This window comes from Mus caroli, unplaced genomic scaffold (genome assembly GCF_978045245.1).
Source record: "Mus caroli unplaced genomic scaffold, Mus_caroli_1 scaffold_1, whole genome shotgun sequence".
Taxonomy (NCBI): Eukaryota; Metazoa; Chordata; class Mammalia; order Rodentia; family Muridae; genus Mus; species Mus caroli.
This window is the reverse complement of record NW_028227256.1, coordinates 187,646,818-187,659,005: the sequence shown is the minus strand read 5'-3', so window position 1 is coordinate 187,659,005 and position 12,188 is coordinate 187,646,818. Positions and strand designations below refer to the sequence as shown.

At 48.9% G+C, this 12,188-nt stretch overlaps 1 protein-coding gene across 2 annotated transcripts in view; it reads right to left on the bottom strand.

The window, feature by feature from the left end:
- Ptpn14 (protein tyrosine phosphatase non-receptor type 14) overlaps window positions 1–12,188 on the bottom strand; it is a 149,199-nt gene that overhangs the window by 35,441 nt on the left and 101,570 nt on the right. For both annotated transcript variants that reach the window (XM_029477885.2, XM_029477888.2), the window contains exons 6-9: window positions 7,220–7,290; window positions 6,597–6,684; window positions 3,587–3,675; window positions 748–835 (exon numbers count right to left, since the gene is read on the bottom strand). In XM_029477885.2, the coding sequence (XP_029333745.1) occupies window positions 748–835; window positions 3,587–3,675; window positions 6,597–6,684; window positions 7,220–7,290 (336 nt within the window). The remainder of the gene's footprint in view (window positions 1–747; window positions 836–3,586; window positions 3,676–6,596; window positions 6,685–7,219; window positions 7,291–12,188) is intronic.

Sequence of the window (12,188 nt, the reverse complement as noted above, 5' to 3'; positions counted from 1 at the left end):
GGGTAGAAATGACCATCAATCTAATGAATTCTTCACATCAAAGGATCCTGGTTCTGCAGTGATGACCTGACAGGTTCTCAATAATTCTACAGCAGAACTTTCAAAACAACCGAACCAAGGCAGAGCCTACAATGAACACTGAAACCATCCAACCAGACACAGTGTGGTGAGAGAAGAGCCTTGACTCCTGAGAAGGTCCTCAGAGAGAGTCGGGTCAACTGACTCCAGACAGCGTAGGCTGAGGGACTGACATATCCAGGTAGGCTAGCAAAAGAAATTGCAATCTGACATAAGTAGGAGTCACTTGAGAAAGAGGCCTGTGACCAGAGTGCCGTGGCATGCTGGACAAACTTGAATCTTATTTCAAAGCCAGTGAGAACATTCACCACTTGCAAGAAGTCATGTGGGACCAGGCAAGTATTAGAATGTCTTCAACAGCATTGAGTCCCATGTGGAGTGCAGGAGTGTCCAACATGCCACTATGGGTTGCATGGGCCCCAGGATACAAAGGAATGCAGCCCAACACTGACATGATGAGCGGCATGTGTGTGTGTGTGTGTGTGTGTGTGTGTGTGTGTGTGTGAGACTTGATTATGCAGTCCTTGAGTATAGAATTCGTAGATGACAACAGTATATCCCACCATCAAAAGGCTGAACAGGCTCATATTAAAACATGGAGAATCAGGGAACGTGTTGTTAGCTTAAAAAACTAATTCCCCCTCAAGCTGTGCAGGGCCCTGTACTCACTGTATGGAAGAGCGCAGTCTCCTCCTTGTCAATCAGCTCCAGCAGGATGGCTGCTTTGCTGTGGGTAATACTCCCAATGTCATTCCACCTGGGCCAAAGAAATGTGACTAGGCTTACTCAAACATGGTCCATGTGTTCCCCATGAGAAGAGTCTCATCTTGCAATTATGATTTAACTATTCTTTCTTTCTAACGAAAGTTTAAGTAGTCCACCTCTCAGAAGAGAAAAGGGAAAGAAATGCAAATAGGTACCAACTCACACAGGCAACAATTTGATTTAGATTATATCTGTGCAGCCACATTAGGGAAACAGGCTTTTCCTTATGGGTGGCTAACAGAAAAATCTAGAAAGTTCTTATCACCTTCCTCCCAAGTTTCCTATAGACGAGGCCCTTCCCCGTGAATGTTTGAACGACCCCCACTGTGTAGTAAAGTTGTACTACAGTGTGCACACTCTCTGTGCCATCCTGGAAAACAATGCCTAAGGACCTCACATGTCTCTACACACGTGATCTAAGCACACACACGCACGCCTCCCTTGCCTGCTGTAAGAGACCTGGCTATGACGGGTGTACAGGGGACTCACTCGGTGCGTGGATACAGGCATGAAGGAAGGCGCAGATCGTCCACCTGTGTATGGGGCCTGTGACCTGCCAGGGTCTGAGGAATGTAGTCCCAGAAGCAGGTGCCCGAGTCCAGGAGAGCAGAGCCTGCTTCCCAGTCCGCTGGGAGATAAGCCCCAGGCATCCCCTCAGCACTCGGCTCCCAGCACCATCTCTTTTTCATCCCACCATCACTGAACTCCAATCCCTGGTGAGTTTCCCCCCCCCCCTTCCCTTCTTTCCTTCCTTCCTTTTCTTAAAGACAAGGTATCCCAGGCTGATCTGAAACTTACAACATAGCTGAGGATGAATTTGAACTTCTGGTCCTCCTGTTTACAGCACTACACACACACACACAGAGTGCTGGACATTGGCTTCTTGCATGTGGGCAAACAGTGCATACTCTGTGTGCTCTATTCCCAGCCCTTTAAGACTCAACTCTGGAGTCGCCTGCTCCGGCAAGCCCTTCCTCACTTCCCACCATGCACCCAGAGAGAGTGAGCCTGCTGGAATGCTCACTCCCACCACACTGTGGTGTAAGTTTTAAACTCTGGGATTAGATCGCTCACAAAACCCCAGAAGACCACGGGCTCCTCACCCAGTAGATACTCCCTGTCTCCAGGTCTGTAACCTGTGCACCGAGGCAGCCTCTTTCACAGAGCTCAGTTCTCACATCCTGAGGCAGAAAAGTCAGCTCATTCACTCCTTCGGAGCAGACTCGACATAGACACTAGTGAGAACCTGACTCAGTGAATCTAGTCTCTGAGTCCGGGACAGGTGAATTCTTTATCTAGGGTTTTCAGTTACTCACAGTCACCTGCCCATTCCAGCACAGCCGTGCTCCGCACGCAAATCTAGGAGTCCTCTCCCCTCTCCAGGTGCTCCCTGGCACAGACACCTGGCTGAGAAGCTACCTGCTCTGCTAGGATCTTAAGAGATAGGAGCTATCTTCATTCTTCCAGATGAATTCCTTCAAAACAACTGCCAAAACTCTACAGGCAGTCCTCACCCTGTGCCCTGCTGGGAACAGCATCTGAGGGAATAGAACCAACCCTGACAGGGCTTCCGGTTCTGACATCTGTGTGTGGCGGTTTCATTTCAGCAGCTCATGTACGTGCAAGGTGCTCATTTATGACGTGTGTGTGTGTGTGTGTGTGTGTGTGTGTGTGTGTGTGTAATCTAGGAGACAACCTTGGGTGTCATTCCTCAGCCACCATCCATCTTGGTTTTTGAGACAGGTCTCTCTCTCTCTCTGGTCCAAAACTTGCTGGGGAAGTTAACCTAGCTAGCCAGCGAGCCCCAAGGATGTGCCTGCACCCTCCCAGCTCTGGGATCACAGCCTGTGCTACCACGCCCAGCAATTTTTATCCGGGTTCTAGGGGCAGAACTTGAGTCCTCGTAAGATTTTAACAACTGGGATACGATTCCCTAGCCCTTAAAAGTTTAAGTCCTAAGGTCTCTGTCCAGAAAGCTTGTGCTGGACGTTTCCAGGCCAGAAGGGGCTTTTGCCTGCTTCAAATGTCATTGGACACCTGCCCTAGATGCATGGCTACACTTATCAGAGGCACATACAAGAATGGTATTCTGTCAGTCAGCACAGGGCCACACAGCCCTGGTTGAGCATACGTAACAGAACCTATAGGCAGCCATGCAGAGAGCCATCTGGTGGGCAGGTGTGGGGCTGGAGACAGTAACCACATCTCTGCATAGGATTTGCTTATGAAACAGAAAAGAAGGCTAAAGGGTCTAAGTAATTGAAAAAAATTACTCAAATCGATTAATTTGTTATCACAGACCGAGTGACTCTGAGATACACTTTTATAGGCCATCAATCCCCTTTGTTAGTGTGAAGGTTAGTTTGTAGTTGTCCAGCGCATGGTCAGACAGAAGGTGCAGGGCTGTGGGAAGAATGTGGTTTGGATCTAAATGGCCAGGGACAGTCAGGGACGGTCGCAACAAAGGCAACCGGCAGGACTGACTATGGAGCCTGCTCTTCCCACACTCGAGGTCTGCCCCACTGACTCAGTGGACTTGAAACGCACGTTCCCGGTCGTCAGGAAGGGTGAGCCACCAGAAAGAGCACTATCGGTTTTTCCCTGCCCCATCAATCCTGAAGATGCCGAATTTCATTTAAACTGAGAAAATGCAGCTCGCTCCGGGCTGGTGTGGCTCTGAGAGCACTGCACAGCCATCAGTGGCCTGCAGCCCCTGAAGGGAAGGGCAGGAGGAGGCTATTACCTGTATATCACTGCCTGTCTCCCGATCCTGTTCCTCACAAAAATCCCCATGAAGAAGATGCCAAGGTTCATGCTGTTGCCATGACTGTCCTGCGGATCAACAGAAGGTGTCTGTTACCACGGTGACCTTAGCACACCACTCACACTCACCAAGGTCATCCCGTCCGAGAGAGAGAGAGAGAGAGAGAGAGAGAGAGAGAGAGAGAGAGAGAGAGAGAGAGAGAGAGAGAGGGGTGAGTGAGGAAGATGTGGGGTGGGGCGTGCACATATACCTCAGACCGGGCTACCATGTGCACTTGAAATCAGACACTCTGGCATGCGTCAGGGGACGCCATGATTCTAGGTGAAATGAGAAAGGCATGGGGAGATGAACACAGAGTTCACTTGGAAAGCATGGATCTCATCAGAGTGGAGAGTGGGGTGGCAAGGTGCAGAGGCTGCAGGGGTGGGGAGATTCAGGCCAACACAAAAGCTATAAATGAATGAATGAGTGAGTGAATGAATTTTTAAAAAGCTATGACTGTGAAAGGACATATGAGTTAGCTTGATCTCCCCCGCACCCAGTCCTACATGAACATAGATATCAATAGAGTCTGTATCTAATAAATATACATCATTTAATTTGTTATCTTAAAAATGCAGACACAAGGCAAGAGACAGTACCAACCTTAAGCATCTGTCTGCAGTCTGCCCGAGGTCACCCTAGCAGAGCTGGCTGCAATGCAGGGGTCACGGGATTCCCTGACCGCATGCATCCATCTTTACCACATTCTATTTAGAGCCAATTTAGAATTTTTCTCAAATATGTTGAGTTCTACCAAATTTTCAATTTTCCCTCCTTTCTCTTTTTTCTTCTTTCTTTCTTTCTTTCTTTCTTTCTTTCTTTCTTTCTTTCTTTCTTTCTTTCTTAGAAAAAGCTACCCACCCACATACTCTTAAGAGCTGGACATCACTTGGGTTTGTGTAAAATCTTACCCCACTGGGGCCCAAGCCCTGCTACCTCTCCACCCTTCAGTGCTGGCCCTCAGGCCCACGGGTAGCCCCACCCACTAGGAGCTCCCCTCTGTTTCCTGGGCTCCCCTTTTCAGACCCCCAAATTGCTCAGATGGTAAACATTCCAGGCGGCCTACCAGTCTTTCTCTCCTGGCTCCCATCTTCGTGAGACAGCTCTGATGCACTTCCCTCCGCCTCAGCCTGTACTCTCTGTTGTCTTCCGTTTCTAATATATCACTTGTCAATATTTATTTCTATTTTATGGGTCTTTTGCCTGCTCTGTGCTCTGTATGCATGTCTGGTTCCCACGTAAGACAGAGACGGTACCAGATTCCCTCGGACTATAGTTAAGGACATCTGTGAGCTGTCTAGCAGGAAGCTGGGAACCAAACCTGGGTCCTCTGTGTGAGGAGCCACTTCTCCAGCCTACTTCTCATATATTTTTAATTTCTGAAAAAAATGTGACTGTTGTAAAGAGTGGATTTTTTTAAAACTAGGGTATTGTTATCCCAAGTTGTCACAAAACACTGTGGTTGTCCCACTCTGAGGAAGGCTCCTAATTCCTAAAGAACCTGCTAGAAGAACCCACTGAAGGATCTGCCAGAAACCCACTGAACCTCTACAAAGCAGGCGTCAGTGCTAGCTTCACTGGCCGCCCTTCCTACGGTTCGAACAATAAAAACAAACAAGCAGATGGTTGCAAAGTGAGATCCCAACTTCCAGGCAGAGAAGCTGGCTTGGTGGAAAGAGAGGAAAGTTTACTGCCTTTTCAGTGACACAAAATGTTATGACCATATACGGGGTGCTGACAATGGGCTGCAGATGGGCTTGCCAGGCATTACTGCAAGAAAAATGGATTACAGCCCTACGAAGGGCGGCATTAGAGAAGCAAAAGAAAATTAAACAAATCTAAAAAGAGAGCCATTTAGCCCTCAACATGAGACACGGCCACCCCGCTTGATTTTGTCCGACGCTCACAGGCCATTCTCATTAAGGCAAATTGCAAGCAAGCAGCAGAGAGGGAGCAGGTCATGAGTAGAAAGCAGCCGGCAGAGCCGGCCCGGAGTGAAGTCCTGAAATCTCCAGATCGCTGGGATGGCAAGCTGCAATGAGTTTCTGATAGCATGCCTATCTTCTGAAGAGTTGGTCAGCAGAGAGGGGGAAATGACTTTGGATCCTGGGCTCCATGATGCTTCCAGCCACACCCACTCTGGGAGGTGAGGCACTTACAATGGGTGTGAGGTCCTTTCATGATTTCCTAGGCATGGTTTCCAGAAAACACCCACCACACACAGAGCTGGAGAAAGAAGACATGGTTGCATAGTGGAGACGCTTTTATCTGCGTTGCCAGCAGTCGCCCCACATCCAAAGAAGAGCGGAGAAAAGCACAAGAACCCCCCTCGCTAGCCTCCGTTCACATCCCCAGGACGCCTGCTGCTTGCCCTGCTTTAAGAAAGGCAAGGTCTGGCCTTGACACTTTAAGATGAGCGGTGCCGGTGGATGGACTCAGATGAATGTCCTAGAACTGCAGATATTCTGCTGAAGATCAAACCCCAAGTCTCTGAGCTAAGAAGGGGTTCTCTTTATCTAAAGCGAGTTCTTAACACCGCTGTGCTGGTTAGGATGACAAATGTCCCCCCACAAGCTCACATGTTAGAAAACGTCACCACCAGCTGGGAGAAGTGTTTGGGAAAGCTATAGAACCTTTCTAGGTAGCAGAACCTTGCTGGAGGAAACAGGTCACCAGGGACAGTCCTGAGGCGTCATAGCCCAGTCTGCTCCCTGCTGATTCTGCACGCTGGTTGCTTATGCAATGTGACCCACTGTCCCAGTGCCTTCTCCAGCACCAAAGGCTGAGCTAAGATTGACCTTCCTCCTTCAAGTTGCCGCTTGTCCAGTCACAGAGAAGAAAGAGAAACTAATTCATCAACTAATGTCACATGACACTGGGAAGCTGAAGCCACTCTGGCCCATGGCATTAACTCTGAACGTGTGCAGGGGCAGGGACAGCCTGTTACCTTCACCGGGAAGATCTCCTGTCCAAATCCATCCAAACGCTCTACTTCGTTGATGTACATCAGTTCAGCTTCAGCCGGCAGGATCCCGCTACAATTCAAACAGCGCCACGGGAGGAAATGGTTAGCAGTACAAAAATGACTGGAAACCCTCAGGATCCTAATGGCAAACTTTAGAGCTGCGGCACTGGGGATGGCAAACCTTTCCACCAGGGAGGACGGTACCGTATCAACTGTGGCACTGACATTCAGCTGCCTTTTACTCGACGATAGATAGATAGATAGATAGATAGATAGATAGATAGATACATAAGGAAAAGAAGGCAAGTTACTCAATTAAGACACCTAGCCTTAAAAGCACTCACTGTCCCACACACCTCTGTGGACAGTGTTGTCTACTTTGAAAAGATACTAGTTTGCTCAGGACTATGAAGATTTTCCATAATTTTAAAAAGGAAAATTTTTCAAGAGAGAGGAGGGGCAGGGAGGGAGAGGAAGAGAGTAAGGAAGAAAAGATAAGGACAGGAAGAGGGAGGGAGGAAGCAGGGAAGCACAGCCAGGAGTTGGGAGGAGACAGAATGCGTGCTGTATTGGCCGGACAGGCTCTCGGACTCCGCCTGCCTTACCTATGAGCTTTGTGCTCCTGGGCCACCTTTTGGGTTAGCTCCTCCAGAGCCGCCTCCTCCATGGCCAAATCCTGGAAGAACAGGGTGACAGATCAGGGGTGGTGTCTGAAAGTGGCTCTCTTGACAGGTCTCTCCAGTGACGCACCCCCCCCCCCCTCACAGAAGAATGGGCTCAGGTATATGGTCCCTACTGTTGCACACACTTCTTCTCCATAGCCAATGGGACCCAGACAGCATAGATAGGCTCTGCCCGTTAGGCAGAAAGCTCCAGGCCTCACCCGGTTCTGCCTCCTCAGCCAGCTTTCTTTTACGTGGGTTCTGGGAATCAAACTTAACGTCCTTACAAGCTCATTACTGTCCAGCTGTCTCCACAGCCTGCGGGTATGTGTTTTTTAATGATTAGGGCAGAAGCCAATGAGTATCCATCCAGGCTATCATTTTTAAGAGTTGAACATTGGAATCTGCTGTGCCAGGACCTTTTGTCTGCCTCTAAAATTCCAGGCAATGAGTTTAAACTGTGTGGTGGCAGAGCTGGCTCTTTCTGGTGTTACTTGCTGCTCAGCATGGGAGGGGCTGGAACACACCTCAGGACACCTACAGGGCTGTCTGCAGGATCTCATGTGTACAGGTCCCCCTTAGTGCCTCAGCCAAGGCATACGTGGCTGTCAGGCACCAAGAGGGCACAGCATGCACATCTCTGGCTTCTGCATAGGTAACAGCAAGAATCTTCCAGCTACGTCCTGCTGAGGGAGTCTCCCTGCTCCTGCTGTTGGGGGGTACAGGGCGGGGTCTGAAATGTGGGCGGATTCAGACAAAGTGTGAGGGAATGCTTGTTGTGTGAGCATGAACACCTGAGGTCTAGCCTTAGAATCCACAAGAAGAAAATATGGCTTGGGTGCCTTACGGGGTTTGACGTGGGTGCTGGGAACAACTGAAACAGATGGCTTGGGAGGCCGACAGTCTCTGCAAGGGTGGAACCTGGAACTCGCTGCCCTGGAGATGCAGCCTAGTGAGTGAGTTCCAGGCAAACAAGAGGCCCAGCTTCAAAACCCAAAGTGGACCAGCACCCTAGAAATGATAGCCAGGGCTGACTTGTGCGCGCGCGCGCACACACACACACACAAATATCTTAAATAGCATTTATATAGAAGTTCACTTCCAATGTTACAAGCCTACATGGGTGCAACCCCTACACCAAACCCAAAATAGACATGGCTGAGAACTACTCTATCTCAAAACAACAATGTGAGGAACTGGTGTTGTTGAAAGCTGAAGAAATGAGCCCATAACTGTGTCTGGAAGTTCTGTTCTGCGGATTCTAGAAGGTCCTAAGCTCCCGAGAAACAGAGAAGTAGATGAACCCCAAAGGGCTCTTCCTTATCATTGGTATTGATTGACTTCTGGACAGCCACTGAGATGACAGGAAGGAAATAAACAGGCTTCCTGTTGTGAGACTCGAGGGGTCTTGAGTGCTTGAGACACTAACTGCTCCCATGCCTCTCAGGCAGCAGCCATACCAGGTGCTAGCTAATTCTAAGAGGCACAAAGGAAGAGAATGAATTGAAGATCAAAGGGCTTCACTAAACCTCCAGTTCCGACTTTGAAAGGGCCCCAAAATACCCTTCTGCTTCTATCTGCAGCTCCGTGTCTCCAGCTGTGCAAATGTGGGGGGAGGGGCGGGGCGAGGTGAGGCTTGCACACCCCAGAGATGTGTAAGAGTGTGGCAGTGCCGGATAACAAATGGCAGGGAATGCGGTACAGCCACACACCTGTGGGCCGTCTGTGTACTTTGTTCTCTTCTCTGCTGAAGAAATACCATCTGCCAAGTCAGTGACTAGGCAGGATCAAACAGGGCCATTCATCCCTCCCCCAGTTGAAGAATGCATGCTTCCCTTTGAAAGCTCTGGGAGAACCTAGCTGAAGGTTGACAACTTTCCATGGCTCCCCGCTGCTTGCACAAATGAGATCAGACACCTGGGCCTGGCATCTGGACCTTTCTTCAGTGGGACCCAGTGGTTCCTTCCAAACCGCCTCCTCTGAAGAGTTCAGAGCCTCGGGCAAGCTGCTGTTCTTAACACAGCCATTACTGGTTTTATTTACACTGGTGCCCACCCTTCTGGGGAGAACCACACAGTACATCATGCAATGGGAAATGCCCCGGGGCCGTGTCAACTATCGCTCCCTTCCCTCACCTGGACATGCCCTCTCTGCTGTGGGCACCCGCCACACCTCTTCTGGATGTTCTATCTACAGTGTTTCCTCTGTGGTTATCTGTACAGCACCCTAGCTCCTTCCTTGCCCCCATCCCCCTGACAGAATATGACCACCTCAAGGGCAGCAATTCTTCCCATCCTGTGGGAAGTTAGTCACAGGGCTTTTCCAAAATGACCCTTCCAAGTTCATAAGACAAACTAAGCGGTCAATAAATATCAACGGAACTAAACTCGTTGGACGACATGTGACTTTCGTATTATAAGACAAGAGGTTTCGATTATGTCAAACTGGTTAACGGTAGCTTGTCCATCCCTCTGCTTACCCTGTCTGCTTGCATTACAAAATGCAGACAGTGGCACTGATCAACTCATTTGCATATCATAGAGTCACTCTAATAGTAACACATCCAAATGACTGGTCACTGAGAACTTGCCCTGGACCAAGCTCAGATGGATAGTTTCCCTGGTCTTCACAACGGTGCTGGCTTTCTTCTCATCTCAGATGAAGCCATCAGCTAACTTGCTCAAGGTTATAAGGCCAGTTAGGGGCGTTAACCCCAATACAGCCTCAGCACCACCCGGCAACTACGTGGTGAAGTTTCAGAACACAGACTACCCGGGACAGATCATGGCAGGATGGACTGGGGATATGTGCGCAGAGAAGAAAGATGAGGGCTGAGCCCAAGCCTAGGCCCATTCCAGACTCATGCGCACAGGAATCCACCGACTTCTTATTCAACATTCCCAGAGGACTGTAGGGGAGGATAAAAACACTTCTGATCTTTCCTACACAGCAGCCCCTAGACACACACTGGGCTACTGAACAGTAAGAGATAGCCAGTGTGGACAGAAAACTCAACCTCTAACTTCATTTAACTTTAATTTAAATTTGAATACAAACATCCACTGAAGCTGATGATAAACCTTTCTGTAGAGAGCAAGCTTAGACCTAAGAATAATAATCTTGATAGTTGGGAGTCAGGATAGCTGAGGCAGGACAATCTCATGTTCAAGGTCAACTTAGGCTACATATTAAGTTCAAAGTTAACTTGGGAAATTTTGGGAGACCTTGCCTCAAAATAAAACAATATCAAAAAGGCCAGGGGAATATTTTCATCACTGGGTACTGTCTGGCATGTCTTAAACCAGATTAATCCCTTATTCCTGCCGGCAGGTGTGGAGCGAGGGACTGTGGAGCGAGGACTCTGTGAAGAAGGGCCTACTGGCTGAGCGGGCAGTTAGCACTACTTGGCACGCTGATTCCTTAGAAGGATTTTGTTCAGGGCAAAGGCAAAGGCACTGATAGAGCCATGGTCCAGAGGAAAACCTTCTGGAAGGTTCTCCATCAACGGTAAGCACTAGGCGTGCTCTGAGTCTGCTGTGATCCCTGAGCTAAGACATCATGGACATAAGAAGCCCCAATCTCCAAAAACAGAAAGAATAAAACCTTCCAGGTCTCATCACCTCATGTTTAATTTCTCCCTCGAGCGCCAAAGCTGATCTCTTTCCCTCTCTTACCCCCTTTGCCTTCTTGCCTTTTTTTCTTGCATGTGTATGCAAGTGCATACATGCATGCATGGGTGTGCTTGTGTGTGTGTGTGCACCCACATGCATGGGAGTGCATGTTGTGTGGAAGTCAGAAGACAACCTCATGCGAGTCGTCAGGTACCTTCCACCTTTTGCCTGCCTTATGATCTCTTCCTACCCTGGAGCTTTGCTGAGTCGGCTAGGCTACCAGGCCAGCAAGCTTCCAGAGACCTGCCTGTCTCTGCTTCCCAGTGCATCATTGCTGGGATACAGGCACATGCCATAGCACCCAGCTTTTTTGTGGGTTTTACAGACCAAAGTCAGGCCTTCATGCTGACAGAGGAAGCGGGTTTTATTTATTCCAACCAACTTTTGGAGTCTGCTTTTGTGTTTTAATGTCTCTCTTGGTATCTAAACTGTATTGTATCTCCTATGCAGACTCCATGCATGCACCCACCCGCAAAAAGGTCTTCAGGCAGGGGAATGGACGACGATGGAGGAGGAGGTTCCAGAGACTATCACAACTGTAGAAAGACTGGTGACCCTTCGTCCACCCGAGCTTCACTCAGCTAAGGGCACATGCTCTGAGAAACCTGTGTCTGTAAGTCCTTGGAAACTCGCACTATACTATATCATACTTATTACATATAATATGTAATTATATAATAAATATATTATATAACAGAGTAATATAAAATATACAAATTATATGTTATATTACATTATATTTGTAACAACAGAGGATCACTGCAGACCTGCTGAGCCCCTCTGGGAGACAGACCACTGTTGGGATATAGCACACTTCTGTGTCTTTCCCTAATCAATGGTCTCCTTTCCTCTAACCATCCCTGTAACTCAGTACAGCACAAGGACCTGGGAGCTGCACCCTCTGCCTTTAGACTCAGATCCACACATGGGACAATCTCTGTTAGACACAGAAGGTGCCAACCATGCACAACCCAAGAACTCTAACTCCCCTGGGGCCATGGGTCTCAGGCGCATAATTCCTCTCCCAAGAGACAAGGAATAGCAAAAGTAACTGCCAACTCTTTCCCAAATTCTGTTCTCTCCTCACTGTCCTGATTTGCCCCAGTCATCTCCAAGGTTTTCCTAACCCCTGAGGTGCACGTGATCCCGCCCCAGGTCAGCTCCTGACTGTACTTCTAGGTATATGGGATGGCACCTGATTTGGTAAATCTTACCCCGGGGAACATGACGATCCCAGTTCT